Genomic DNA, 27942 nt, shown 5'->3' on the forward strand with positions numbered 1-27942 from the left:
TTGGTTTCGAAGCCAAGAGAGACGGGCACCCTGTCAGGGCAGGAGCTGCAGAGTCCTTCAGCTCTGGATGAGGGGGAGAGGGAAGAAGGAAGACAGCAGAAGCAGGGGCGAAGTGGGGACAGAGGAGAGGCTAAGCTTTCTGTGGAGGGATTTGACCTGCAATCAGCTATGTGGAGCATCGCTTTCCTGTGTGGCAGCATCCTTCTCCTGCCTAGCACAGCTGGAACACCTGCAACGCTGTAAGAACCTCAGCTGCTTCGCATACACGCTCTGGTCTGTGGGGAATCCTGAGGGGGTGGTGGTGGGACAGAAACAGGACAGAAGTCCTAAGACCAGGAGTGCTTTTCCGGAGAGGCGTATTTTCTCATATTCCCAAGATTTCACTTGGTGCTCATGCGCGCTCCCCCCACACTTCCCCTACGACTTGGCTCTCCCTTTAAGTGCTTTTCCTGTAGACCATATATTTCTGCAAGGACTCAGGCAGAGCAACTCTGCCAGCTTTCTGCATATGTTTAATTCTGACCTGCCAACATCTCACATCTCCTGCTGTGCTCCAGAATGTATTTCCTCTGGGGCTATGCTTTTCTCCCCAGAGTCATAGGTCACCATTTAAATCTTTAGTGGACAAAGCTGGGTGCCTTTATGAGCTGGGCAAACATGAGCCCAAGGTATCTAATAGGGATGCTCTTTGTAAAGCAGTGTGTTTGTTCTGGCTTGGCTGGCCATCTGCGCCCTCCATGCCTTTTCTCAGACCTCTGTCAAGGACAATTCCCAGCACTGCTTCTCTTCATATACTTTATCAGGAATGCAAGTCCTGTTCCAGCAGGCACTGCTGTGATATACTGGCTTGTGAACTTGCTCTTGCTTTTTGAAGGCCTTTGCTTTTGCAGCCATAGCATAAGTGCAAACAGAAACGTGGCTGTGCTCTAACTGTAGATGTTACAGTGGGAAATATGTCACTGGGTCGTAGCTGGGTTCCCTCCTGCCACGTGTGGTGTGGCATGCACAAGTCTAGTTTTAAAAATCTTTGCCATTGGGAGTACAGCCTCTTCCTCTAGGATGTGTTCCATAGGCTCACACAGCTCCCCCTCAAATGGTGCTTGACTGCTACCTGTTTCCCACTGTTACCTTCAGCATGAAGCTTTGCTTTATGGAAATACTGCTTGCTTCAATAGGCTCTCTGCTGTCCCACCTGTACACCAATATTTTTTGTAGATTCATGAGAGAGTAATCCAGCCCGGCTCTTGGGATCCTTGAATGACAGCCTCAGAGATGCTGCCTCATACTTTTATAGCTCAGAAGGCAAGGGAAAGGGATGAATTATCAAAAGGGTGTTAAGAAAATGTTCCAGAGTAAAGGGCCATTGGGAGCAAGGGTGGTATGGGAGGTTCAAGCACTGAGTCTTTAGTGCTCATCCCATCTTTTGGCCCAGTGGCAGGTGCCATGAGTCAGTTTAAGTAGGAAAATCAAAATGTCATTGGCATCTGTTATCCGATCCCCTCATATCAGCAGCAGACAAGCTGCTCAAGGCAGCTTGGCAGCGCTCAAGTGTGAAAGCACTCAAGGCTCCTGGCCAGTGGGACTTTGACTCCCTCTTGCCAGGGTGCTGAGCTCCAGCTAAGAACTGCCAGCAGGTCATGTCCCTGCCTCCTGCTGTTCTGATCTTTCCAGGCCCTGCCCTCCCGCTGCCGCAAAACGTGCCACTGGCTGAACCTGTCCAGAGGCAGTAAGCAGGAGGAGTCAGTGATAAGGGTTTTCAGACCTGCTTGAATGTTGGCTTTTCTTTGGTCCTAGTCACTGCAGGGCAGTATAAGATGAAAAAAACCCCCAACAATATGAACAGCTTTTGATGTTTTCCACAGGCACAGCTGTGAGAGTAGCCCGGAGGTGTGAGATCTGACATAAGAGAGCAAGGAGAACAGGAGTGTCAGGAGCTGAGAGACACTCTGTGTCTGGGACACGAAGCCGGGACACTGGGTCCCATATGCATGGCACTGGTTCTGAGCCCAAGAGTAGCTGGTAGGACAGAAAGCAGATAACCAACCAAGCAAACTGATGGTGACATGTAGTGTGGTTCAGTGAAAAGGCTGAAGTCTCAGGAAACCTCCAAAGTAGCCAAGCTCTGCTGCTGATCCCTTGGGTGACGTGGGGAGGGCTCTTCACCTGATTTTGACTTTCAGTTTTGGAAGCAGTGACTTTATCTTTTTACATGTGCATGCAGCATGTAGTGCAGACTCAGTGTTAATGGCTGCAGTACCTATAGATGAGAAGAGCGGCGTGATCTTGTCCCACTGGCATTGTGACAGTGGAATGAAGAGACCAGAAGTCTTATTAGGAAGTACCCAAATCATATGGTCAAAACCTGGCCTCTTAGAATATCAGTTTCAGCTGACTTTTTTTTAAATTTTCTTTATTAATAGAAATTATGCTGTGGCAATACCATCTCAGCTGTACTACCCCTTCTCAGAGACAGTGTGCCTCCAGCTCAGCAGGCAGCAAGCAGTCCCGATTGACGTGACAGTAACTTTGCAAAGCAGAGCTGGGAACGAGACTCTGATCACTCAGTCCATCTCTCAGCTCACCTTCTTTCATTGCACAAGCTTCCAGGTGAGGAAGATATTTTCAAGGGTTGTCAATAGGGTGGGTAGAGCATGAGTTCTGCTCTTGCTGGGCAGGAAGGCAAAGAATTGTGTCTTCCCATGGGGACATCTTAATCGAGCACTGAATCTTCTGCTTCAGCCTGTATAGGTCTGCCAGTGTCCTTCCTGCTGTGTAGCCCCACTGATATTTTACTCTTCTAGAAAACATTCTGAAAAGTACGGTGAGGTCTTTCAGGGCAAGAAGAACTGGAGCAATATAAAAGCAGTATCATAATCGTTATTCCAAAAGCCTGGGTATCCACCCTGAATCATGGTTACAACTATGCCTGCAGGTCCCTCATCCTGTTGGAAACCCTGATGAAGTGGCTTTTATCATTATCACAGTCCTGGAGGCCAACTCAGAGTTTCAGAAGAAACAGAAAGTCCTAATCACACACGCAGACAAGAAGACTTTTATCCAGACAGACAAACCTGTGTACAAACCTGGACAGATCGGTACGGACAGAATGCCGAGTCTTGTGAGAGAAAGAGCGGTCCTCAGGCCACGAAATAGGGAGTAGCCTCTAGCGCTTGGAGTGGGGCCTGCTCTGCAAGGGAGATGGGTCACAGGCTTCATCTCCCTTCTAGGCTTTGGGGGATTTGGGGGAACCTCTCTCCTGCCTCAGCAAGGCGCATGCTTTCTCCAGCACTACCCATACTCAGACAGCGTGCCGGTGCGAGCAGGGCTTGTGTGTTTTGGCTGATGTGTGAGAAAAGGTTCAGATGCCACTGTGTCCTATTCACGATTGCTCCAGTCAAAGCCACGATAGTCTGTCAGTGCCCCAAATCCCTCTGTCTCCCACAGACTTCCTCAGAGGAGGATCACGGTCCTGCAGGCCCCATCGTTGCCCTAGCACAGCTCAGACCACCACAGGGTACAGCTGTTTGCCCCATGCCTTTCCTCGTTTTCCACTGGCGTGACCTTCACTGCAGGCAAGACTGCGTGCCCCACCGCAGCTCCAATGTCCAGAAAAATGCTATTTCTCACCAGCACAGCCAGCAGAAACCCCACACTGCTTCTCTTAACCACTTTTTTTCTAGCAGGCCACCAGCTCGTAGCAGGGCTTTGAGCACAGGCCCAGGAGTGGATGGCTCTAGCTGCTGCCCACACCTTCTCAGGGAAGCATATGGGCACATCTTTCTTAGCCATCCGTTCTTATTATTATTAACAGACTTGATTGCATTTCAGCCAGTCCTGTTTTTCTTTTGCTCTATAGTCATGTTGCGGATTGTAACCTTGGATCAGAACTTTATCGCCAGCAATGAAACGGTAAGTCAAGAGGGGAGAAACCTTCATAAGTCTGAAAATGCTATGGGCTGCCTCCATGACTTCTGGATGAGTGCTTGGCCCAGCTAGGTGGTCCATCTGTGGACGCCTAGTCTCAGTGTCGCTTTTGGGGCTTACAAACAGCACTGCGCACCGCCTGCAACACAGGAGCTGCTCGTGACATTGGGTGACGGGCAGTCCCTGGGAATTGCTTAGGGAATACTGACTCATGGATGGTTGGGGCATAAAAAATGCCAGGGAGGTGGATGGTAATTTACCTGAAAGCATCCTGCCAGTAACTGTTATTTCCTCCCCACAGCACCGCCTGGTGGAACTGAAGGTAAGGCACCTCCTTTATTGGAAGTGGTGATCTCTTCTCACCTTGGGGAAGACAAAGGTTTGGAGATGACAGTGGGGAAATACGGGTGCTGAAAGCCACTTACCTCAGAATGAATGGGAACAGTCCTCGACTTCTTGCCCTTCCTTCCTTTAGTATCCACACAAGTTTGGCAGTGCAGTGTCATGATACTGATCACACAGAGGTACCTGCAGTAAAGGATGGGTGCCACTGAAAACCAGTCCAGCAAACTTTTCTGGAGTGGTCACAGGACTTTTAGTCCCTTTAACCTGTGAATTGGAAATTTGTAAAAATCCTGAAGTTTCTTTAAGGAGACTTTTACATTTAACATACAGAAAATAAAAGTTTGACCTGTTAGTGTTGTGGCTACACAGCTAGAGAAACTTCCTAAAGCAGCTTTCAGGTTATTGTTCTTAAAATCTGTTAATTTAGTTTCAATATTACAGGTCAAATATGGACCTGAGCTGAGGAAAGATACCTGAAAGCGGTGGGGAGTTTGTAATAACCCATGCAGAAAGGTCACAGTTCCAACTAGCAATTGTCAGTAGCTAATGCACATTTGCATGCCATACCCACCAAGCAATCAATACATAAACACATGGTTTCTGAGACACCTGTGCAATGCTTTATGCCAGTTTATACAAATGTAGTACTCTGATACAGCTTCACCCTTTCAAACAACAGTTCCTACTTGTGTCAAACATTTATAAAGCACCCATCAACTCATTGCTAAGTCCTTCCTGGCTGGGCAGTGTGACCATAGCCAGAGTTCTGCATCTTGCGCTCCCAAGAACCAGCAGTGGGAGAACATTGTCTAGCATGGACTGACCGTGACAGTCAACAAAGCCTCCAAATACCTTGCATCCCAGGTCTTTATATCCTCCTTTCTATACTGGGCGTCATGGTCCCCTGCATGAAGTCCTGGACTCATTTCCCCAGACTTTCCTGGGGATTCAAGACATCAGACTCCCCAGTAATCATTCCCAAGTAGCTCATGCCTTAGGCAGCATGTGCTGTCAGGATTGACCCTCTCCACAGTGGCCTGGGGGCTATGCCAGCTCAGATCACCACAGGGATCTCTAAGAGGGACGACTTCTCTCTCTTAGTGAGACAAGCAGGGAGTAAACCACAGTTTCGCAGCAGCCGGTGAGATGGCGGTGCCACCAGAGAGCAATAATATGATAGATTGACTTTGTCAATGAGACAGGAAGAAAAGCCTTATCTTCTTCAAGCTTTGACTTACCTGAGCACTGTAGCTGTGTCATAGACCAGGGGTCTCAGGACAAGAGGATATGTGCTCAGACCATGCTGTGGTAGCTTGGACATCCTGCAAAAGAGTCTCTTTTTGCACTGGGAAATAACTACTCTCTACTACTACCTATGCAGGACCCCAAAGGGAACCGAATTGCACAGTGGCTGAATGTTACACCTGTGGGAGGCATTGTGGATCTGTCCTTCCCTCTGGCTGCAGAAGCACCGGTTGGAGAGTACACCATCAAAATGCCTGACCGCGCACATTCCTTCAGGGTAGAGGAGTATGGTAAGAGTCTCAGGGAGCTGACAGCAGCAGAGAAAGATGTATTGCCTCCAGCACTCCTCTCCCACACAGAGCTGAATGGGCCACGCAGCTGTGAACAGCTGTGCTGGTTGTGCTAGCACCTGAGTTGTCCAACTGCCTGCCAGTAGGTGTAATCGCTGGCTTTCACTCAGGCCTCCCTGGCTTTCTCCTCCCCCGTGTCCTGAGGATGGACCGAGACACTGTCCTACAGCTGTGCTCTGGAGACAGAGCTGTCTGCTCCCACCACGCTCTCCTGGCTGGGCTGCTGGTACATCGCTACTAGGCCCTGTGCTGGTAGTCAGGGAATGAAAGCAGATCTTTCTTTTCTGTGAACAACCGTTTGGGAAGGATTGGAACAAATGAGCTCTCTCTATTCTCACTGAATTATATTTCTCTTGCTTTCAAACAGTGCTGCCCAAATTCAGTGTCTCCATCCAGATGCCTCAGGTGGTCACCATCTTGGAGGAGAACTTCCGTCTCCACATCTGTGGCATGTGAGCTGACTTATCATGGCAGAAGGTGCATTCTTACTGGTTTGGAAACTGCAAAGCTATCAATAACTGAGCTCAAAATAGTCTCTGACAACCCCACCCCAAAAGTCTGGTACCCTGGCATCCTTTGCTAAGGAATTCTTCTGGACTCTCACCTTTCTCTGTATTTTCTCTTCCCACTTCTTTCTCTGTGAGTTTGAAAGTGTGGCAGTGGATCCCCCCAGTGAGGCACGTGCCCTGCAATACAGTACCTCTGCTGCATTGATTAATACCAGTGTGGAAGGAATAATGACTCAACTTGTAGCCAGCACAACATCCCCTAGCACTGCCTGGTGGGACTAACATTGACTTGGATAGAACTCACCCACCACTACTTTCTGCCTCAATCTGATGCAGTCATTTTAACTTCTTGACCTCTGCTGAACTCACGAACCATGAAGATACTGCAGGCTGCTGGGTTGTATAGCTGCAAACCACAGACTAAAACTGTTATTATTCACCCTTGAACCAGTTTCTGTATGTGAATGTAAGTCCTCTCTGCTATGTTTGCCAGGTACACGTATGGGAAACCAGTCCAAGGTACTGTGAAGGCTGTGGTGTGCCGTAAACATATCCGCTATAATTGGAAGTCTTCCAAAGCCAAGCGCAGTATTTGTAAGGATTACACTGGCAAGGTGAGCACATGGGAAACCCATTCCTCTTGCAAAAGAGAGGAACGGGCCAAAGACAGGGAAGAATACTAAAGGAAGGAGTGGGACAGACATTAGCTATTGAAGCAGCATGCTCTTTGCTCAGGGATGAATGACTGATACATCCTTAACTCCCCAGTGTAGCAATCAGCCCCTCTCAGTGATTTCTCTGACTGCACTTAGATGCACTCAAAGGAAGAAGCATCTGTAGGCAAGCTAACTACTGCAGATTTGCCTACAAAACAGGTATTGCAACAGGACAACAAAAAATGCAAACACTATCCACATGATTCACTTCCACTGGATGCTTTTTAGTAAGACCTTTCAATGTGGTGTAAACACTTATGTGCTCTTTCCTAGAAACAGGTGTTTTGGACACACAGAAATTACCTCTTGCATCTAAGCAAGCAATTGCAGTTCAGCACAGACTTTACTCATTCATCTCTAGGCTTCAATGAACATATCTATATTTGCTTACATATTTTTAAGTAACCCAGCACATATTTTAAATCCTGCCCTAGCAGAAGAAATCATGTTGTCAGGGAGAAATGACAACTCATGTTTGCTACTGGCACATGAGTGAGTGTGTAAAGATGAGACACTTGTGAAACAGCATCTCCTATTAGTGACTGCTCCACAGAAAAGAAGTGTTTCATGCCAGTGTGGGAGTTGCTCATTTAACTCAAGTGTCTTAGTCATGTACTTTTAGACTTCTGGGCCTTGGGTTTGATCTGCACTGCAGAAGGGATTAACGCATTCGTGATTGGTTAACAGATACAATTTCACATCCCCAGACAAACGAGGATGGCTGCTTTGCCACTGAGGTGGATATTAAGATCTACCACCAGAAGCGTGGTGACAATCATGATTTCAACCTGGAAGCTGTGGCTTTTCTGAAAGAAAGTGGAACAGGTAGCAAAAACTGATTCTACACTTCATGGAAGATCTTTTACTTTACACTCATACAACATGCTTGTCTTTGGGGTTTTCATCTCTAAGACTCCTTATGGATCCTTGTGTCTTCCCGTCAAACCACTGGAGCTTTCTGCACTGGCTCCCATGGAATCAAGTGTTCAGAGGGTTGCATTTTCCCTGGGACCACCATAGCAGCATGGATGTTCTTGTATACCATACTACCCAGGTCTGACGCACATAGGAGATGTGAGTTCTCCCAGTTGCAGGATGGGCTTTGCCAGTATGCTTGCTCCTCCACAAGCTGTTGTGGCCAGTCCACCTCTGACAGTCACCTTGGTTTGGCAGAGATGGGCAAGAGCTACTTTTTTATCATGTTCTAGTCACAGTAGAAATGTGCACAGGGGTGGGTCAGGCCAGGTTCTTTTGTTCTTTAACCATACTTCAGGAAAGTCCACCGGAATAAGGAGATACTCAGAGCAACCAGTGATAACCAAGGCCCTGAGTGTGTACTGTTAATAGCTCCTTGTCAGATTTACCTCTATGTCCCAAACAGGGAGATGAGGCTACTTGTCCAGAGCTACTGTTAAATATCCCATCCTGTAAGGTTTCCTCTCCTACAAAATTTTACAAGTCCTTCCTTACAAGAAAATGGTTTGCAGCCCCTTGCTGAAAGCAGCGACACACACATTCACTTAGCAAACGACTGCACTGCTTTCAGGTGGGCACCACATGACAAGACAGCAGACTGTAAAATAATATGGTGAAGGCAAGGAAAAATGTTGCCTTCTAGTGACTCTGCTGTGAGAATGGGAGGAGAATGGAAGTGGACAATTATGAGTAGGACCATCTTAAACAAAGTCAGAAAGAGCATTTGAGAACTGTCTGGCAGAGACCTCCTGGAAGACTGCTGTCATTCTAGCAGGTCAGAACGTAGGAGGCATTATTGTGAAGTGGGTGTGTTAAATGACTCCTGAAGTTACACGGAGAAACTACAATCCCCTGTGAGTGATAGTCCACTCTTTACCTCCGTCCATCCAATCTTGCTGCCTTTGCTCACACGCATGATATTGACCTGCATGCACCTCCTGTCTTTCCTAGGCGTGGAGTTCAACACCACTGAAAACTGCAAGGTCACTTTTGATATCACAACTCTCCAATTCTGGGGGACAAGCTACTACTATCAGCAAGGAGCTCCCTACTATGGAAATGTAAGTGAACAGGGCAGAAACATGGAAACGCCGTCAGCTGAGCCTAAGGAGATGGCAGGCACAGAAGTACTGAGGGGTCCCCTTGCTCTGAGCTGCCTAAAGCTGCTAGCACGGTCCTCTGTCCCAGTCTCTCCTTTGACACCTCGACCAAGAGGTAATGCAAAGGTGTGACCACAGGAGAGGCACGTGGCTTTGCCAGATGAGATGGCTGCTGCAGAAATGGGGAGGGGTTGGAGGAGTTAGACTTCACACTGAGTCCCTTTGCAGAGAGGGGACCTGGGACTTCTAATGGGAGGTAGGTTTTTCAGTCCTGAGGCCCCCAGTTCTCTAACTGTTTTTTGCGTCGTTACAGCTGGAACTCAAAAGTACCAATGGGACACACCTGAAGAACAAGGAGGTGATTCTTACAGTGTCCCATGGTAGCAGGAAGCAGACCAAGACCTACTTTACGGATGATACTGGGATGGCCTCTTTCACCTTAGACACGTCAGCATGGGACAACAGCAGTAAAGTTCTGCTACAGGTTAAGCCCAATAATTACATTGGATTTGGCCAGCACTAAGCAATGCATCCCTCAGACCTATAGTCTATGTCATTGTCTTGGTATAGCCAGGGAGATGGAGGCACAGAGCAGTGAAGTGACAGATCTAGGGCAAGACGAATAGCCCATAGCAGAGCCAGTGTTCTGGCCCCTGGTGCCGCACAGTCCCTTAGCAGTCAGGAGACGTGATGAGAGATGGGGCAGTGGACAGAGGCCCCGTGAAGTTGTGACTGAGGTCTACCAACATAGCACCTCTGTCTGAGGTGAAAAGAGCTTTGTGGGACTGTGCAGGGACAAGAGAGCAAAGGAAGAACTCCCACATGGTATAGAACGGGAAGACAGGAAAGGAGCTAAGGAAGAAGCATCTGAAAATACATGTGGAGAAGAAAACACCAGTGACCAGTTTGCATTAGGTTTCCTCTTAGAATAAGAGTTAGGAGAAGCCTGGGATATAAGAGGCAGAACACTTAGGAGGGAAAGAAGGAAGGCTAGTAAGGAATCGGTTGCTGCAAGCCAGTGTGGAGCAAAGCAGGTAACCAGGATGTAAGGCGCTAAATAGGGATGCCACTGACAGGGAATTGACAAAGAAAAGCTTGCATCTGCTTTCCCATTAACAAGGAAGGCTCTCTTGTCCGCTTGTAGGGGTAGATTCCTAATACCCGTCCTATCTAAACTTCAAGGTCAAGACACTTTGAGTCAAGACACTGTCTCTTTATCAGAGGGCATACAGTATCTTAGATGATGGATCTTGGCCTTGCTGGAAGTCCACAAGTTGTTAATATCATAGTCTCAGTGCAGAGAGGCCAAAGACAAGCAAGGCTATTGATCTTCAATTGTCCCCTGCCACCTCTACCCTATGGATCAGGGAAAGTGCTAAAAGAAATACAGCGTGTGAGTGGCATAACACTGAGCAGTGAAATACATTATCAGGGCAGATCCATGCTGATACTTTCCATACACATACCAGACAGAAGCAAAGGGTTCAGTGGTTTGATCCAGGGACTAATAAGCTACTCTACACAGTCTAACGACCTGGCTTCCTCCCGGGGTAGCAGCGGCATTGCAAAAGTTCAGGCTCTAGCCCAAGCCCTAGTAGTATACAGCTCCCTGTCTCCTGTTTAGGTGGTAGTTATCCCAGAGCACGGTGGGGCAGGCAATGCCAGGCTCCACAGAAAGGGGCTGACTGAGCTTGGCTTCGGTGGAAATAGACACCTTACCTCGCCTTGGGAGAGTTCAGAGCCCGCTGTCCAGTCAGCCTTTTGGCATGGGGAGAGCTGTAAGAAATCTTCAGACACCGAGCCACTTTTTCTGTGCCACAGGCAAAGACCCAGCCGGAGGACTTAGGCGGTCAAAATGTGAGGGTGTCTTATGGCACTGCATCCCTCACACTGAGGGCCTTCTACTCATCCAGCCGCAGCTCTGTGAGGATCCAGCCAGTGCAGGCAATGCTGCCCTGCGGGGACGCGCAGCAGGTCACTGTGCACTATCGCATCCTAGCCACGGAGCTGGGGGTCGGCGCTGCCAGAGCAGACTTCTACCACCTGGTGAGTGCAGGGCAGCACCGGCAATGAGGTCAGCTTTGTGACAGGTCTGTGTCAGCACAGGGCTCTTTGCTGGCCCAGAGATGTGGAGTAGAGGCACTAGCAACCCTTTGTTCTCTTCATTACCCTTTAGGTTTTGGCCAGAGGATCCCTTGTGCATCACGGCCAAACAACAGTACTTCTTGCTCCGCCATTAGGTAAGAGCATCTAAATACCAGGAACAGATTAAGGACCCAGCAGGAAAGCCCTTCCAGACTAAATGGGGAAGGAGAGACAAGAGATCTGAGACCAACAGGAAACAACATATCTGGCACAAAAAATCAAGAGGAAATGGCAAAATGCTATCTTTCTTCTGTCTTTTAATTTCCCCTTTTTTTTTTCCTGATCAAATGATGAAATTGTCAGAGTTTATCTGCCAAGCAGGAATTATCAGACACCTCCAAGAAAACCCACAGAATCTTTATGCTGGACTCAGGTGCAAAGTGCACACTGTTGCCAAGATCCCTCATGATGTAAGGTCACTGCTACAAAATGGCACTAACCTACATCCTGGTCCATCTGTGGCCTCCCCAGAAGCAAAGCAGAAGAGTTTTTATCCAAGTAACTGTACAAAATTATTATAGAGGATGAGCATGTTGCTGCTGTAATCCTTGGAGACAGACTTCCTTGCCTCTTCCTATACTTGTTCTATTTCTCCTTCCTCCTTCAGGTCAGCATAATGGGGCTTTCAATGTCACTCTGCCCATTGACCTCATTTCACCCATGGCTACCCTCTTTGTTTACACTGCTTTCCCTGAGGGACAAGTGGCAGCTGACACCTTCAGACTGAAAGTCTCCAAGTGCTTCAGGAACCATGTAAGTAGTGCATAAAACATAAGGGGGCAGGTAGGCTGGAGGGTAGCTAATTAACTGCAAATTGTCAGTAGATGTCCAGCAGAATCCAGTAGCTACAGTCTCCCCTTCCCTTCCTCTGTCAATGTCTTCAGTCCTTTCTTCTGCTGTTTCAGGTGAAGCTTGGCTTCTCAGACACAGTGGCCCTCCCAGGATCGGCTGTCCATCTCCATTTGCAGGCTGCACCAGGCTCCTTATGTAGCATCCGTGCTGTAGACCAGAGCGTCCTTCTCCTGAGGCCAGAGGCTGAGCTATCCATGGATAGTGTGAGTGACTTTAGTGCTGAGCCTTACTAGTTTTGGGGAGGTGCCTTGTGAGTATCTGGTTGCACACACTGGTTAATAAGACACAGTGGCTATACCAACAAGTACTTGAATGGGGACAGGACATCGTTTAATGAGAAAAAAACGAAGGACAACATCAAACACCAGTCAAAATTTCCAGTCTCTATGGAGGGGTGTAATAGAATAACCCACTGTCATCCCCAAGTACAGCCCAAAGTCACATCCTTGTTACACTTAGAGTGCTTTGCCACAGTGGCGGCCAGATGGCAAGAGACTTCCATCTCCCACACCAATTCATGTCAGTGCTCTGAAAAAAACCAGTTATGTTAAAAAAAATGCCCAAGGTGTGATAGGCTCCACGTCTTTGTTCCAGCTCACATGAACCAGACAGTCCTTCCATTCACAGACTGGCCTGTAAGTGGTGACTTGGCAGTGGAAGGGTCTCATTTTGCCTCTAGACCTGGGGTGCATTGGGTCTAAGGACCCTTGAATTGCCTCTTGACACTGTCTGGGTGGATCCAGGATGTGCCTTCAGCCAGACAAGAAGCTATATAATGATTCTTACAGCGAAGGTGTCCTCACTGTATGCATTGAGCTCACAGGTACAATCTACGAGCTGGAAGTGGCCACAGCTATGCAGCCATACCCCAGAGGGGTTTGTGTTCATCTCTGGTGCTATGCATCTAAAACCTGTACAAGCTCTCCATGAAGCTCAAAAAACCTTGGGGCTGGGCTTTTGTGGCAGGCAGGATCCAAACTCTGCCTCTGCTGTCACAGAAAATCTCTGGATAGAAATGGAAAACTTCCCACCTCTCAGACTGACCTGTACTGTTTTCATTCTCTGTCTACAGGTGTACAGTATGTTCAGTTATACTCAGGAGCACCCCAGCACCCTCACAGACTCTTACAGTGACTACTGTTCTATCCACAAGAGCCCAGAAATCATCCGTTCCCCTCAAACCACCCTTCCACCAGAAACAATGTCACCATTCATGTACGACACATACACTTACGCAGTGTCCCAACCAGATGTTTATGAACTGCTGAAGGTAAATCTAATTTCCAGAAAACCTGAAATATCAGAGCTGAGCCCTTTTGTATCCCAGGTCAGCGCTGGGTAGCTTCACAGACTGTCTTTCCTGTAAATGCTGGCAACTTTGGGTTCCGAATTTGCCGAGCTTCTGAACTGAGAGATCTCTGACACTCCATGCTCCCAGCCTGATAAATTCCAATCTATCAGGCAGATCCCTAGAACCCAGCTCCCTATTTATCCCAAGCTCAAGACCCTCAGACTTTCTAGGGGTTGGAAGGAGAGGGGAGTGTCAGCCTGAGTCAGGGAAAACTGGAGGTTGGAAAAGCAAAGCACCTGAGAGAAGGAGGGAAAGAATAGTAGAAAGGAATAGCAGGTGAAAGATGAGAACAAGTCTGTGTTAGGGTGGGCAGCAAACCGTGGTGCCAAAATAATGACTTTATGTGTGGGCATGCACGTGCGAGCAGTCACCCCCACAATCCTGACTGGAGAGAGCCTCCCTTGGTGTGAGGCCAGGACCAGGCTTTGGGAGCAGGGTGGTTCTACATTCTCTCCCTGTACAAATTCACAGGTCGGGCTGAGGTGCAGCAACACAGGTTGGCCGATGTACTGGGAGGTGGGGGGCAGAGACAGACCCTCAGACACACCACCCCCTTCACTGAAATCTACCTTCTTTTTTTCCCCTTCTTTCCTCCAGAATTCAGGTCTAACATTTTTAACCAGCCTTAAAATCAAGTCTCCAATTGAGTGCCGCACTCAGACCGCTTACTACTACAACTACATGTGTACATCTCGATTTATCCTGTTTCTTTGGAAATCACGGGTAACATACAGGCTGCACAAGGGCAGCTGAACATGCAGTGTGCTGAGGAACTGGGGATGGCTTCCAGAGATGAGTGGGAGGTTGCACGGGAGATGTGCACCACAGGACGAGGGGAAGGGTCCTGACGTGTGTGTGTCCCCAGTGCACTGGAGGGGTGGCTGCATAGGAAGAACCTGCTTGGAAGCTTCTGCTGGCAGGCAGGAAGATAATATGGTCAAGGGGGGAAATGAGGCAGCTGTCTCAGGAAGGAACATCTGTAAGACTAAGAAAGGTCTTGCTGGAAACCAGAGAATGAGCCAAGATTGGCACTGTGCTGCATCTAGGCCTTTCTGCAGGGGTTGAGGGCAAAAGTGTGAGCAGGTAGAGTTGCTCATGGGGGAGCACACACATACTGGAATTCACATGGTCTCCTGGGTTGTCTCGTGGAAGACAACAGTGAATTAGGTCGAGGACACCTTGGAGAGGACAAGGGGGATTGGAGTGGGAGTGGGAGGGATGGAGAGTTGAGCTTTTCTCAGCTGAACTCTATCCTGATTTCACAGTTGCTCTGCCTTTGAATGAATGCTTGTATTCCCAATAGCTTATGGCGAGCTGGCAGACTTGGACAACTTGGACCGAGAAACAGATGCTGCAGTTGAACGTGCTGAGTCAGAGCACATTGAGCTGGGTAGCGAGGCAGGGCCAGCACGTACCTGGTTTCCAGAGACATTCATCTGGACTCTGGTTCCCATCAAGTGAGTAATTATGGGCTGTGGCCATCCATGGATCTGGACCTCCTATGAGGCATAATGGAGAGGGAATGGGCAGGAGCAGAGCTGGGGCATTATTTCCATCTGTGAAAAAACAACAAAGAAAATGGAGGTGTGAAGAAGTGGACAAGGACAATGGAGGTTTGGTTCAGTTCCTGGCTCTGCTTGAGATTTTCCAAATGATCCTGGGGAACTTAAAATCACAGACTCCTACAGGATGGAAGAGGCCTCCAAAGGTCTGTAGTTCAACATCCTGCACAAGGCAGGTCCAGTTAGATCAGGTTGTAGGCAAGTTCTCTGTATCTCCAAGGATGGAGATTCCACAGACTATCCGGGCACCTGTTCCAGTGTTTGACCACCCTCATGTTATTTTTTTTTCTTATCACAAGTCAGAATTTACCATGTTCCAACTTGTGTCTGTTACCTTTCATCCTATCAGTATGCACCTCAGAAGAGACTGGCTCCAATGTGTCTACACCTTCTCAATAGGTAGCTTTAGAAAGCTAAAAGGTCTCCCCCTAGCCTTTCCCTCTGAAGTTTGAAAACCCCAGTTCTTTCAGCCATTCCTTGTATATCAAATGTCCCAGCCCTCTGACCATCTTGGTAGTCCTCCACTGGATGCATTCAAATATATCAGTATCTTCCTTATACTGGAAGGCAAAAATGGGACACAGTACTCCAGATGTGGTCCCATAATGGAGAAATACAGGGGAAAAATAACTTTTCTCAACCCAGTGGCTGCAGTCATCTTAATATAGTCCAGAAGTAGATGGCCTTCATTGCTGTAAGGGCACATGAGATGTCTCATGCTCAACTTGTTATCCACCAGGACCCCCACCTCTTTCTCTGCAATATTGCTTACTAGCCAGTCACTGCCTAGCCTGTATTGTTGCATGGTATAATTCCATCCCAGATACAGAATCTAGCCATTTTCAAGCCCATTTTTCCAGCTTGTCAAGGTTCCTCTTAATAGCAGCCTTTCCCTCCAGCGTATCAGGAACCCCTGCCCAACAAGGTAGAGTCTGCCAATACATAGCAAGATTACTCTGCTAATCTTGCTGAGGATGTCGTCTCTCCTATTATCCAGGTCATTAATAAAGCCATTAAGCAGTATTGGCCCAAGTATCAGTCCATGAGGCATGCCACGGGTAAACAGCCATCAGTTGGACTTTGTGTCACCAATAACCATCCTTTGTCCCCAGTGGTCTAGCGAATTTTCTGCTCAACTTATCATCCACTTGTCCAGTCCACACTCATGTGGCTACAAGGATACTATGGGAGACTGTGTCAAAGGCCTTGCTAAAGTCAAGTTATGCAGCATCCATTGGTCTCCCCTTATTCATACATCTTGGCTTTCTTCATTCTCCTACATGCCAATGTTCTCCACCTGTAAAATAGGATTTCTGCCTCTCCATCTCATTTGGCTGGATTATGCCTATTTCAGGGCAGGGACCATCTTCTGGTTTGTGTATGCAGATCTGTAAGTGACCCTTATAATGGTGACTGCTAGGCTGTGGCTGGGAGTTTGGGTGGGAGTGTGGTGCGAGTGTCACACAGTACTCCCTGGCACAGCTGGGTGTATAACATGGATCCCTGGGAGTCCTGTGTGCCCACACGAAACAAGAATTTGAGGTGCAACACTATCCAGAAGCAAATTCTGGTTTGCATTTGCCTCTCAGTCCTTCCTTGCCCACCTATTTGCTATCCTTCCCATACCTCTGTCCTACTTCATAGGAATCCCCACACCTTCACACACACTTCCAGTTCATATTCCTTCTGCATTTGTCTTCCCAAGAGAAATCTTTACAGGGATGGGGACAACCCCTTCCACTCTGTTTTCTCCTCAGTGATTCAGGGGTTGCTGAGCTAGCTGTCACAGTACCCGACAGTATCACAGACTGGAGAGCCATGACCTTCTGCACCTCAGCGAGCCATGGGTTGGGAATCTCAGAGACCACCAACCTGCGGAGCTTCAAGCCCTTCTTCGTGGAACCTACCTTGCCCTACTCTGTTTTCCGGGGAGAGTTATTTCCCCTGAAAGTCAAAGTCTTCAACTACCTGAAGCAGTGCATGGTGGTGAGTGGCTCCCTCCAGGATGGTTTTTGGGCAGGGGGATGTGTGGTAACAGTCCTTCTCTGATAGAGACCCAGACAAGGGGCTGCCTCCTCCAAAAAAAACAAGGGCAAAAACCACCAAGGAAGCTCTTCACAAAGCTCCTTGCAGAGCCGTCTCTGTCAATCCCTCCCCATAAGCTCAACCCTACAGGACTGCAATGTCCGTGGGCTGTTGGTGTCCCACAGATATTGCAACAGGGCCATCATCACACTCACCCTGGGCTTCTGGGCTTGACTGACATTTGGATCTGAAAGGAAAGGAGCTGAAAGGAAAAACACAGCAGCAGCTCTGTAACCCAAACTCACTTTTGTTTCACCTCTAGCTCCAGCTTAGCCTAATGGACTCCAGGGATTTTGAATTTGTGCATGCAAATGTCAGGTTCACTATTTGTCTGTGTCCTGATTCAGCAAAAACATTTTTCTGGGATTTGAAGGCTACAAAATTAGGTAAGGGGACAAGGGAGGGGCAGGAGTGGGAGGCACTGGCAGAGCTTCTTGAGGAAACCAGAGCTGGGTTGGAAGGGAGAGTGGCCTATTACGAAAAGCATGAGCGAGCAGCCTTAGGCTGAGCAAACTACAACGTAGGCATGGATGTGCCGACCGGCCTCTTGATGTTTTGTTCTTTAGGGAAGGTGAATTTCACTGTCACTGCTGAGGTGATGGAGCAGGAAGATGTTTGCCCTGAGAATACAGCTGTTTTGCCAGAGTCTGGAGGGAAGGACACAGTGGTTAAACACCTGCTGGTGAAGGTCAGAGAATGCTTCAGAGTCCTGGCGAGGTTGGAACTGGGTCAAGCTCAAAACGGCCGAGCGGGTGGCTCTGGGAAGGGAGAGTTGGCCGGGCAGGTAGGCACGTTTCTCAGGGAGGCTGATCAAGGAGTGATTCTAAGGGTAGGTTGTGTCGGGGCATGAGCTAAGCACCTCCACTCGATGGGACAGAGACGTCAGAACTGGGGGCAGAGGTCAGGTACCAGCTTAGAAACCTGCCTCCCAGTGAAACTTCACTGTCGGAACGCGTATTCCTACTGTCTGTGCGAGGTCCTTTGCGTGGCCCGTGAGGACGGAAAAGCTGCTTGCATGAAGGTGGGGTGCTGGGCAGCTGCTATCTCATTTTCCTGCTCTCCCTTCGGAGCTGACCAGCCTTTTCCCACCAGGCAGAGGGACTGCTGGAGGAAAAGACCTACACCTCACTCCTGTGCCCTAAAGGTAGGTGCAGGTACCCCAGAGACAGGGGCTGTGTTACCACTGGGGCTGTACCTGCGCACAGAGCAAGGAGACCAAAAAAAGCAGTGTGGTGTGTGAACAACTCTAGGACTATCTGGAGGTGCATGGGGAGGGGAAAGTCAGGGATTTTGGAGCTTTAATGGAGAGGCAAAGCCATTCAGCTCCACCCAGTACTGCCTAACCACATCACAGTCACTAATCAGTGGGTGGCCTGATCTCTGTGTCATCCTCTCTTTTAAATGCTGATTTCACCAACTAATGAGGTGATCCCAGCCTTGTTTATACCATCTCCTGGGGATGCCTGTGGGTCTGCCATCTCCCTTCTCCCTGTTGTTGCTCTGATGCTTTTGCCATTTGCAGGAACTTCAGCTTCAGAGACAATCTCTTTCACTATGCCAGAGAACATGGTCCTTGGGTCGGAGAGAGCCCACATCTCCTTCTTAGGTGAGATTTAGGGGGGTCTTGGTAAGTAAGATTTTTCCCTGCAGGAGTCTTTTCTTCTGGTGCCACCATGTCTGCTTTAACAGAGTAACAAGAGGGAATGTGTACAGTGAGGTGTGATACTGGGCCCTTACGTCCTTCAGAGAAGCATCCCATCTCTCTTATACAAGTGACACTGGGCCAGATGGACATTATAACTTCACCCAGCCAAAGGAAAGATAGACAAGTACCATATCACTGTTCCTGCAGGACTCTATAGATATTAAAGTCGCCCTGGCGTGAGCAGAGGTGAACTGAGACCAGTCTTAGCAGGTTATCTGGAGAATCGGTGAGACCAGAAATTTTTTACATGCAAGGATATGTAAAGCTCCCAAAGCTGTTGTTCTGTCCTACAGGTGACATTTTGGGGACAGCACTGGACAACATAGATGAGCTCCTCCAGATGTCCAGTGGCTGTGGTGAGCAGAACATGGTTCATTTTGCCCCCAACGTCTTTATCACACGCTATCTTGAAGAAACAGGACAACTGACTCCAGAAATCAAACAGAAGGCAATTGGCTATTTGGAAAGCGGTGAGTGGATTTCTAGTCATGTTGAGTTATTGAGCTGGTAACGTCCACTACAGTAGGCTGTGCGGTGGGGATCTCAGCAGAGGCTAGGTGCTGAAGAGATTTGTGCAGCATCACTTGCCTGACACCGTGGGAATTACAGCAGTGTTAATCAGGCTGCTGTGTCTCAGCTGAACAAGGGGTACGTGGCACCCCTCTGAAAGCCCTTTGCTGAATTCCTCAGAGACAGCGCTCTCTATAATGATCAGCAGGATTGGCGGGGCAGGTTGTCACCTTGATAACACGATGGACACAGAGCATCTTCACTACCCTCAGCCTCTTCCCACAGGATATCAGCGGCAACTCCTGTACAAGCACGCAGATGGCTCATACAGTGCCTTTGGGGAAGGAAGTGAGCCAGGGAACACATGGTAAGCAGAGATAGCCAAACACAGTTGAGGAACAACAGCTTGACCTGGTCAGGCTCAAGCTGGCTTGGATTTTGGTCTGGAGAAACTGAGGGAGTCTGGAGGTGTGGAGTTTTTAATAGAAACCGCTCCTGGGAATTTTTGGAAGAGAACCGTGCCAATGAACTGACTTTAGGTACCCCTGTTTGATTGTTTGTGTTTGGGCACCCCAAGTGAGGCTGATTCTGAAAACCTGGCTGCAAAGACACCTTCTTTCCAGGTTTTCCAGAGTGCTTTGTGCCCAAACAGGATTGGGAAAGGGCCCGAGTGAGCTCACTAAATATCAGCCCTCCTGGCTTTAAATTGCACAAGTGCACCCTGTTGGAATTGGCCAAGCTCTGGAGGAAGCACAGAGCTGTCAGTGAATATTTTTTCTCCTGCTGCAAATGGATCCAAGCTCAAGCTTCAAGAGCATCTAACTCATGTGCATTGCTTCCAACTCTCCATCTGCACAGAGGATCTGGCCTACTGGTATTTCTCCAGGGGTGAGATAGTGGAAGACACAGAGACTCCTGTGTCCTACTGGAGATGGGCATCAGTGACTGGTTCAATTTGATTTTCTTCTTCCTTCTTTGGCTCTAGGCTTACTGCCCTTGTCCTCAAGACCTTCAGCCAAGCCCGGCACTTCATCCACATAGATGAGCAGAATATAAAGGATGCTGCCAATGCCCTGATTAAAAGTCAGACTCCATCTGGCTGCTTCAAGAGTGTGGGAAAGCTCTTCAACAACGGTCTGATGGTATGACATGTCCTGGCTCTTCATTAGGTACCTCAGAACTCCTTCACTTTCTGGCCCAATTTGGGTGCCAAGAACAAATGAACCCTACTGCATGAGGGGGGCTCTGATGTGCCCTTGGGTGACACTCAGGGTTGTGCTTAGTCATGGTGGCACTTTTTCAAGTTACAAATGATGGAGGTTTGGATTTGATGATATGCACATGGGAACTGAACCAGTGCTCTGCCCTAGCCTCGTCTCAAAAGCTAATACATGCCTCAAAAAAAAGTTTTCAAGCTGTGTGTTATTCCCGTGGTAAACTGGTTTAGCTTCCTTTCCCATTATTGAGCTGCTGTTTCTTCCTTCAGTCTGAATTCCCCCCTGTACAGAGTCAGAAATGGAGTGAATGGAAATTGATGGCAGTCACTCATGAGAGATTCACCTTGCCATGGATGTGCCCTATACACTCAGAAACACAGCACTTGTGCATGCAGAGACACACACAGAGTACCACCAAAGTGGAGCCAGCAGTAGTTCGGTGGACAGGACTCCAAATAATTAATCCCCTAAGTGAAGAGAATGGTACCTTTCACTTTCCCTTGCAAAAGATACCTTTTCTTTTGCTCCTCCCTACCCTTGCCACTGTCCTGGCCTTCAAGTCAGATGCCACCTTGCAGCAGGTTTGTGGGAACATCACTTTCCCCAGCACTGAAATCTGCTGCTGAATATCTTTTGCAGGGGAGGGGAAAGGGGAATGTGTTCAGCAGAGGGAGGGAGTCAGCTACCCAGAGGAGCTTGGGGCATCATGGCTGAGAAGTGCTTTGGTTAGCAGGACCTGCAAGAGTAGATACCAGCCCTGGCACTGTGCTGGCTTTTGCTCAGGCACCAGAAGGCACTGGAAAACTTCTCCCCCTCCCTTCTCACAGCAGCCCTCCTTTTCTCTGTTTTGCGGTGGCTGCAGGGTGCAGTGGAGGAAGGACTGGGGCTGAGCTCTGCGATCATCACAGCTCTCATACACTCAGGGATGCCACGCTCCGTGAGTATCGGCAGCAGGGATGGCCTCTGTGTGCAGGCTCTCGGCAGGCAGGGTACTGATGCTCTGCCTTTGTGCACGCAGGGCTATGTTACCAGTTTTCTCCCCATGTGTCCTGTCCCTGTTCCCACCCTCCTCTGCACACATCAAGGCTGCATTCCCTCCTATACACCCTGCCAGCAACCGGTGTGCTTTCAATTGTATCCTAGGACCCAGTTGTGTGGAAAGCTCTGAAATGTATAAAGGACCTGGTCGATGCTGATACTGTCAGTTCCAACCTCTACAGCCTGGCACTAGCCGCAAATGCCTTTGCAGTAGCAGGTGATAAGGCCCTCAGGCAGAAAATCCTCGAAAGATTGGATAACGCCGCCATAATATCAGGTACCAAAGACTGTGGAGAGAGGAGAGAGGGCCATTGGCAGAATTGCATAGGGATCCCAGAACTGAACAACCAAGGGAATGGTGGGCAGGAGTGGGGGGCACTGGCAGAGCTCTGTGGGGAGCCCAAGGCTTGGATAGCCTCTGTTTGCCAAGCTGTCACAGGCTATAGCCATACCATGAGACAGACTTTTCTCTATGGAAAAGAGAAAACTTTCTACTTCTTTCTCTATCTCACAGTCCTGGTCTCACAGTCATTCAAATGAGGAGACCTTTGTGGATTTTGTAGAGCTCCTTCCCAGCCTAGGTTTTTACTGGGAAAAGCAGGGTGTGTGGGGCAAATAGGAAGATACTCACCTGTATCTTGTCCCAATGTACATGTTCATTCAGTACCTAGGTACAGGGGCTTTGCAGGACTCCAAGGTCATTAGATACAGCTACACACTCCATAAGTGTTCCCACTCCACCTCTAGATAACCAAATATTCTGGAGCCAACAGTCAAAACAGGAAGAAGACTCCCTATATTGGTATCGAGCTCCATCTGTTGATGTGGAATTGACCTCTAGTATCCTCATGGCTCACCTTTCAAAGTCAAGTCTGTCTTCAGATGAAATCAGAAAGGCATCCCAGATTGTGTCTTGGCTCACCAAGCAGCAAAACCCTTATGGAGGCTTTGCTTCAACCCAGGTACTCCCCTTGAGACATCATCATCACCGGACAACCTGCCGTCAGCTATCGTTTATGAGAGCAGTGAGTTCTAGCGCAGCCTATAGTAAAAAAAAAAAATAAAAATGTATGGATTTACAGCTCCTGGGAGTTGGGAAAAGGTGAATATTTGTATTCCTCTGAGCTAATCCCATGCTAAAAGTCCAAGGGGAAAGCTCAACGCTTATTGTGCTGTAGCTGCAGTATGAGGGAGGGAAAGTCTAAGGACTGGGCATGCACAGGAAGCAGGGAACCTATTCTGCCCAATGTGTGTCTCTTTCCTCAGGACACAGTGGTTGCTCTGGAAGCCCTAGCCCTGTATGCAACCAAGACTTTCAGCAAGGATGGCCCTGATCTTCAGGCTTCTCTCTCCTCTGAGGGTTTCAGCCAAAACATCAAAGTAGACAACAACAATCGCCTCCTGCTGCAGAGAGTGGAGCTGCCAGCCATTCCCCAAGATTATACTGTGCATGTGCAGGGCCATGGGTGCCTCTTCCTGCAGGTAAGCCCAGCCAGGGAGAAAAGGTCTGTCTGAGGAAAAACCTTGAAAGCCAGGGAACCTCTCACCTTGCTACTGAGCCAACACTGAAAACAGATTGCTGCAGTGACTTGCAAGAATCTGGGCTTCAAGGCTAGTGGGAGTAGTTGGGATCCAACAGCAACTCCCTAAATGAAATCTGGATCATCCCCACCCAGTCGGAGCTGTACCGCTCCTCCAAGAAGTCCAGTGAGCACTACCAGGAGCAGTGCACTAGCAGACCCTCTGCTTCTGCCACATAGTTTTCTCTTACGCCTGTGCAAGACAGCAGACAGCAGCCAAACGCTAGCCAAGGATGCTCTCCAGCAAAAAAACCCCTGCTATTCTCTGCGAACTAGCTTCTTTCTGTCCTGGCAGGCCACTCTGAGGTACCACATCCCTCCGCTGAGGACCGACGTCACCTTTGCTATGTCTGTGCAGACAGAGTGCACCGCACCCAACGCCACCCAGTTCCCTGTCACCGTTCATGCTCGGTAGGAGACACTCAGTTGTCCCTTGCCTCCTCTGTGCTAAGAGGCTTCTGGCACCACACCAGTCTCTTGCTGGCCAGGATTCCCCTTCACTCATGAGGTCCAAGTGCTAAGATGTCCCCATTCATTTAACTATGGTATCTTCAGTTGGGTGAAAAGTACCAGGCCCCAGAGGGATGGCTCAGGCTATAGTCCTATCTCATTATCATGCCAGTCACCACAAGTTCTCCCAAGGTCTATGGGTCCCACCCCCTTCTAGGATTAGGTCTCAAAACACTAGTGACGTGAAGGTCATGTGGGACTGACTGCTGACACTTATTCCTAAGTCTTCCCTCCTCTGCTCCTGGTTGACTGTCACTCCACTCTCCTCTGCTGTACCCCTGCCTGACTTGGGACAGAACTGCCAAGGGAGCTGGCGGAGGATGTGATATTCCCTGCCATGCCTAGAGAAGGTAACTCCAGAAGCCTTCCAAGGAATTTATTCTCCTTGGCTCAACATAATTGAAAGAGAGATCGGGGAAGCACAAAGATCTATTACTGTACAGGAACAGGTATGCTTACAGGAGAAACACTGGAAGGAAAGGCAGATTCCTCCACCAAAGCTGGGCTGGAGTATCTGGAGATCATGGGTCAGAAAGTAACATTAGCGCTGTCCCCTGGGTTCCTGCTGCAGCTACACAGGGAACCGTGTGTCCACCAACATGGTCCTGATCCAAGTGGAGCTGCTGTCTGGATACAGCCCCGTGGCAGGTTCACTGGAAGAGGTGAGACCGCGAGTTTGTGTCCAGCTGGGATGGGAACAGTGATGGCTGTCCATCATGCAGGATTGTATGCAGAACTGTGATCATTCCTGTGGGCAGAGAAACACCATTCCTCTCTTCCCAAGAAATCTTTATACCCGAAGTCTCTTCCAGGCCACACCTTGCCTTCCCCTACCCCAAGGGCTTTCTTGGCCACGTGAACATTTTTCCCATGTTCTCACAAGGACAAATATCTCTGAATATTTCTGCTTTCTTTTAGAGTCTTTCTGACATTTTCCCCCCTATTTTCAGCTAAAGAAAATGCCTTTAGTGAAGAAAGTTGAAAGTGAAGCTGACCGAGTCATTCTTTACCTGGAGGAAGTGAGTGGAATTTAGGCTAATTTCATTATTAAAAGGACTATGGACTGGCAGATAGCTTTTGGCTTACTCTTGTGTCTCGGTTCTATTAGTATTTTAAGTATCCAGAGCTCTTGTTCCTGCACACCGGCCACATTTACTAACCTGGAGAAGTGCGTTGTGTCAGCCTGCAGTAGTTCAGCAGTAGAGCCCGTACACAGGGCTACTCGAGTGAAATGAAGCTAACTCTGATGTTAAGCCTACATCTGTTGGCACTGTTCAGAGACTGTTCAAAGTCCATATACAGTGTCTGATCAGGATTGGGGAATAGTAGTAGTATCCAACTTGTAAATTCAAGCCCTTAGAAAGCCCTTAAGCAGCCTGAATGTAGTAGGGAGCTTCCAAGATTGACTTATGGAGTTTGCCAAGATCACTCAAAATTAAACCAGATGGTTTGTGTGAGCAGCAGTGCTCGCTCCACAGCCTCATTAAGCAACAGATTAACAACCCCTCCAGCTACATGCATACCTAAACAGCATCAGAAACAAGACCTGGCAAGAATTTAAAAACTTCAGAATTTCCGAGAAGCACTTGTACATTTCTGCGATTCTTCATCCCCAGTTGTCAATAAGCTGAGCTAAGCTAGCCTCATAGTAAGCAGGTTATTGTCATGTGCGTGCATTAGGCTTGCAGAGACACTGCTTTTGTTACATCTAGAGCACAGAGCAGAATGGCAGCACAGAGAAAGATTTCAGTTCAGGCTGCCAGGTAGCACAAGGTAGAACCCAATCAACAGCAGGTCACGTAACTTCTACCATCCACACCTTGCACTTGTCAGCTTAATGATGAGGGTTGTGTGAGACTGGAGAATAAGAGCTCATGTAATGGGACTGTGTATAAGAAAGTTGCCACTGAGGCAAGGTGCATGAAGGAGCTCAGAGCAGAGCTGGATGGGAATGTGGGATTGGTTGGGAACACCAGTGCTACCTTTAGATACCTAATGCATATTGACTCTGTGGGTCTGATGTCTCTCATGAGCTGAGTTATATATGGTGACAAAAAAATGGGAGATGGCCACAGAATGTGAAGTAAAAGATATTTCTGAGATGGACTGGAAAGCAGAACAGATCTGTCACAGTGGTGAGGTCTCTACAGAGCCTGAGTGAGAGCAGGTGGAAGGGATGTCTCACAGGACTTTGGTTCTGGCTGTAATCCTTGCATCTCTTTGTCTTAGCTGACTAGACAGCCTCACACCTACACTTTGTGGGTGCAGCAGGACATGCAAGTGAAGGATCGTAAGCCAGCTACTATCAAGGTCTACGATTACTACATGCCAGGTGAGCTCAGATGCTGTACTGAAGAAACCACCCAAAGGTACCACCGGAAAGACATTTTGTGAAGTTGTCAAGTCTAAGACAACACCATCCCTGACTTGTTTATCTAACTGCCCCTTAGAAGCTCTCTAGTGAGGGACTCACCCTCCTGGGTTTCAAAATGGTAGCTCCTTCTTCCTCTGGTCCCAGAACTTGCAAGCTTGAAGTTGGCATGTAGATCCACTTAGGGTCTAACTCTCCCAACAAGAGGGGAGCAAGGAGCTCAGAGCTGTGCTTTTGTACACTCATTTTGTGGGAGGCAGTAAAGGCAGAGGGACCACAGAGAGGGGATGGCTTAGAAGAGTGAGGCCCCTCTTAGAAGAATGTTACTGAAAACAACTTGTCCTCTGTTCTCTGGGGTCCTAAGTGGGAGCAAAAGCTGGAAATGTGTCAGAGATTGCTATTGCTTCAGAAAGTGAGGAATCCATAACTGTAATGGAGCTGTTTGGGACTTATGGCTTTAAAAGATCACAAGCCCCATGACTTGGGTGAATCCGGACTAGCTGCACACACTAGTTTTTGACACGTACCAGTGGTTTCATGTGTCACAGAGGAGGAGAGTCATGGCCTGTAAGCTGAGGGAATGCTGCTCCTAGAAACAAAGGCACAATGCTGGGTTGCTTTAGTGAGTTTTTGGCAAGTATATCTCACCAGCACTCTTTTTCTCATCTTCCAGAAGAAACTGCAGTGATGAGCTACAGTGCCCCGTGCGAGTGAGGTGAGGGCCCAGCACCTCTTTTGTCATCACAGGCATGGTCCTGAAGAGTATGGAGCGGGAGGGAGATGTGGGCAAGGGCCTTTGGTCAAGAAACTGGCCGGACTGCAGGTTCTGGATAGGAAGTGATTGGCAATGTTAAGTAAGGGTGAGTTCCTGTATCCTAGTGGTTAAACTGAGGGAAAGGGAGAACTGAAGTGGAATGTTGGAGGTGCCCAGCTCATGGCAGAGTTGGAGGTACGTTACAGAAAACAAGGGCTGCCTCTCCCGAGTCCTACCACCAGTCCTGGCATTTTGCATCAAATACACTTTCCTCAAGTCAACACAGTTCCTTTTCCTGGCACTTTTCCTGCAGTTCCACATCCCTCCAGCCCTGTGCACACAACACGCCACGTTCACCTTTACTGCAGGGCCTGACTTCTTTTCTGTGCCAAGCTTTTCACAGTCTCAGCCTGGCTTCTGATCCGTGCTAGGGAACTGGCACCTGCCCGTTCTCTTTCCAGGCTGGGCAAAGGCAAAGCTTGAACTTGACCAGTGCCTGCTCCTATTCTAAACTTTGCTTGCATCTGCACGCTTCCTTGCCCACAGCCCATGAGATGGAGAAATACACCTTCTTCTTGAATCACCTGTGGGAACACACAGCCCTACCCTGGGATGCCTGCCACAAGCCTCACACTTTTAGTGGAGATTCTGCTGTAGGCTTTGTATGGGTAGAGTCAGAGAGAGCCCTGTCCTTGATGGTTTGGTGGGTCTGTTTTGTCATGAGGTGCAAAAAACCCTTTGAGTTCCCAGTGGATAGTTTTAATACTTCAGGAACACAGATTTGTTTGGGGTTTTTTTTGTCCTTTGTTGTCTTCACAGGAACAGGAACAGACCCATCCTCTGCAGTCTCTGTCCGTCAGTCCTTTGTCACCCCTGCCAACAGCCACCACGTGGAGATGAGAAGCAAATAGAAAATACTTGAAATTTCCTGCTGAGCAGTTAGTTTCTGAAAGGCTCAAACTGTGCCTGTTTAAAAATCTTATTAAAAGTCAGGAGACTAGAACTGTCTGGTTGAGTGATTATTCAGGTTTACTGTTTTTCTCCCAAACCAGGAAAATTGCACTGAGGAGCACCTGGGAAAAATAACTTCTTCGCCTC

General features: G+C 48.5%; 1 protein-coding gene across 4 annotated transcripts; it reads left to right on the forward strand.

The window, feature by feature from the left end:
• On the forward strand, nucleotides 1–27847 carry LOC126047831 (alpha-2-macroglobulin-like protein 1). Of its 4 annotated transcripts, XM_049822025.1 has the most exons (36): nucleotides 120–239; nucleotides 2421–2607; nucleotides 2933–3095; nucleotides 3857–3909; nucleotides 4226–4246; nucleotides 5651–5804; nucleotides 6232–6316; nucleotides 6867–6987; nucleotides 7797–7914; nucleotides 9016–9125; nucleotides 9478–9648; nucleotides 10986–11210; nucleotides 11341–11404; nucleotides 11917–12062; nucleotides 12215–12364; nucleotides 13234–13431; nucleotides 14110–14197; nucleotides 14816–14969; nucleotides 16832–17060; nucleotides 17422–17545; nucleotides 17726–17847; nucleotides 18252–18303; nucleotides 18682–18765; nucleotides 19158–19334; nucleotides 19660–19741; nucleotides 20360–20516; nucleotides 21454–21528; nucleotides 21735–21906; nucleotides 22377–22591; nucleotides 22896–23111; nucleotides 23505–23620; nucleotides 24291–24381; nucleotides 24670–24738; nucleotides 25949–26051; nucleotides 26764–26805; nucleotides 27664–27847. In XM_049822025.1, exons 1-35 carry the CDS (start codon nucleotides 169–171, stop codon nucleotides 26802–26804), a joined length of 4404 nt encoding a protein of 1467 aa, XP_049677982.1. In that variant the 5' UTR covers nucleotides 120–168; the 3' UTR covers nucleotide 26805; nucleotides 27664–27847. The 4 variants fall into 4 exon arrangements, 3 of the variants coding, with proteins under 3 accessions (XP_049677984.1, XP_049677982.1, XP_049677983.1); XM_049822027.1 differs by having other exon boundaries at nucleotides 1–239; nucleotides 26764–27847; XR_007508715.1 differs by lacking the exons at nucleotides 24670–24738; nucleotides 25949–26051; nucleotides 26764–26805; nucleotides 27664–27847 and adding an exon at nucleotides 23944–24069 and having other exon boundaries at nucleotides 24163–24333.
• Nucleotides 27848–27942: the final 95 nt, after the last annotated feature.

This window comes from Accipiter gentilis, chromosome 18 (assembly GCF_929443795.1).
Source record: "Accipiter gentilis chromosome 18, bAccGen1.1, whole genome shotgun sequence".
Taxonomy (NCBI): domain Eukaryota; kingdom Metazoa; phylum Chordata; class Aves; order Accipitriformes; family Accipitridae; genus Astur; species Astur gentilis.

Bases quoted from the DNA above. Each gene is read 5' to 3' on its own strand.
- LOC126047831 (XM_049822027.1), top strand. From the start codon at position 169: ATGTGGAGCATCGCTTTCCTGTGTGGCAGCATCCTTCTCCTGCCTAGC. The intron at 240-2,420 runs GTAAGAACCTCA...CTTTATTAATAG, and splicing joins GCTGGAACACCTGCAACGCT to AAATTATGCTGTGGCAATAC. The intron at 11,211-11,340 runs GTGAGTGCAGGG...ATTACCCTTTAG, and splicing joins GAGCAGACTTCTACCACCTG to GTTTTGGCCAGAGGATCCCT.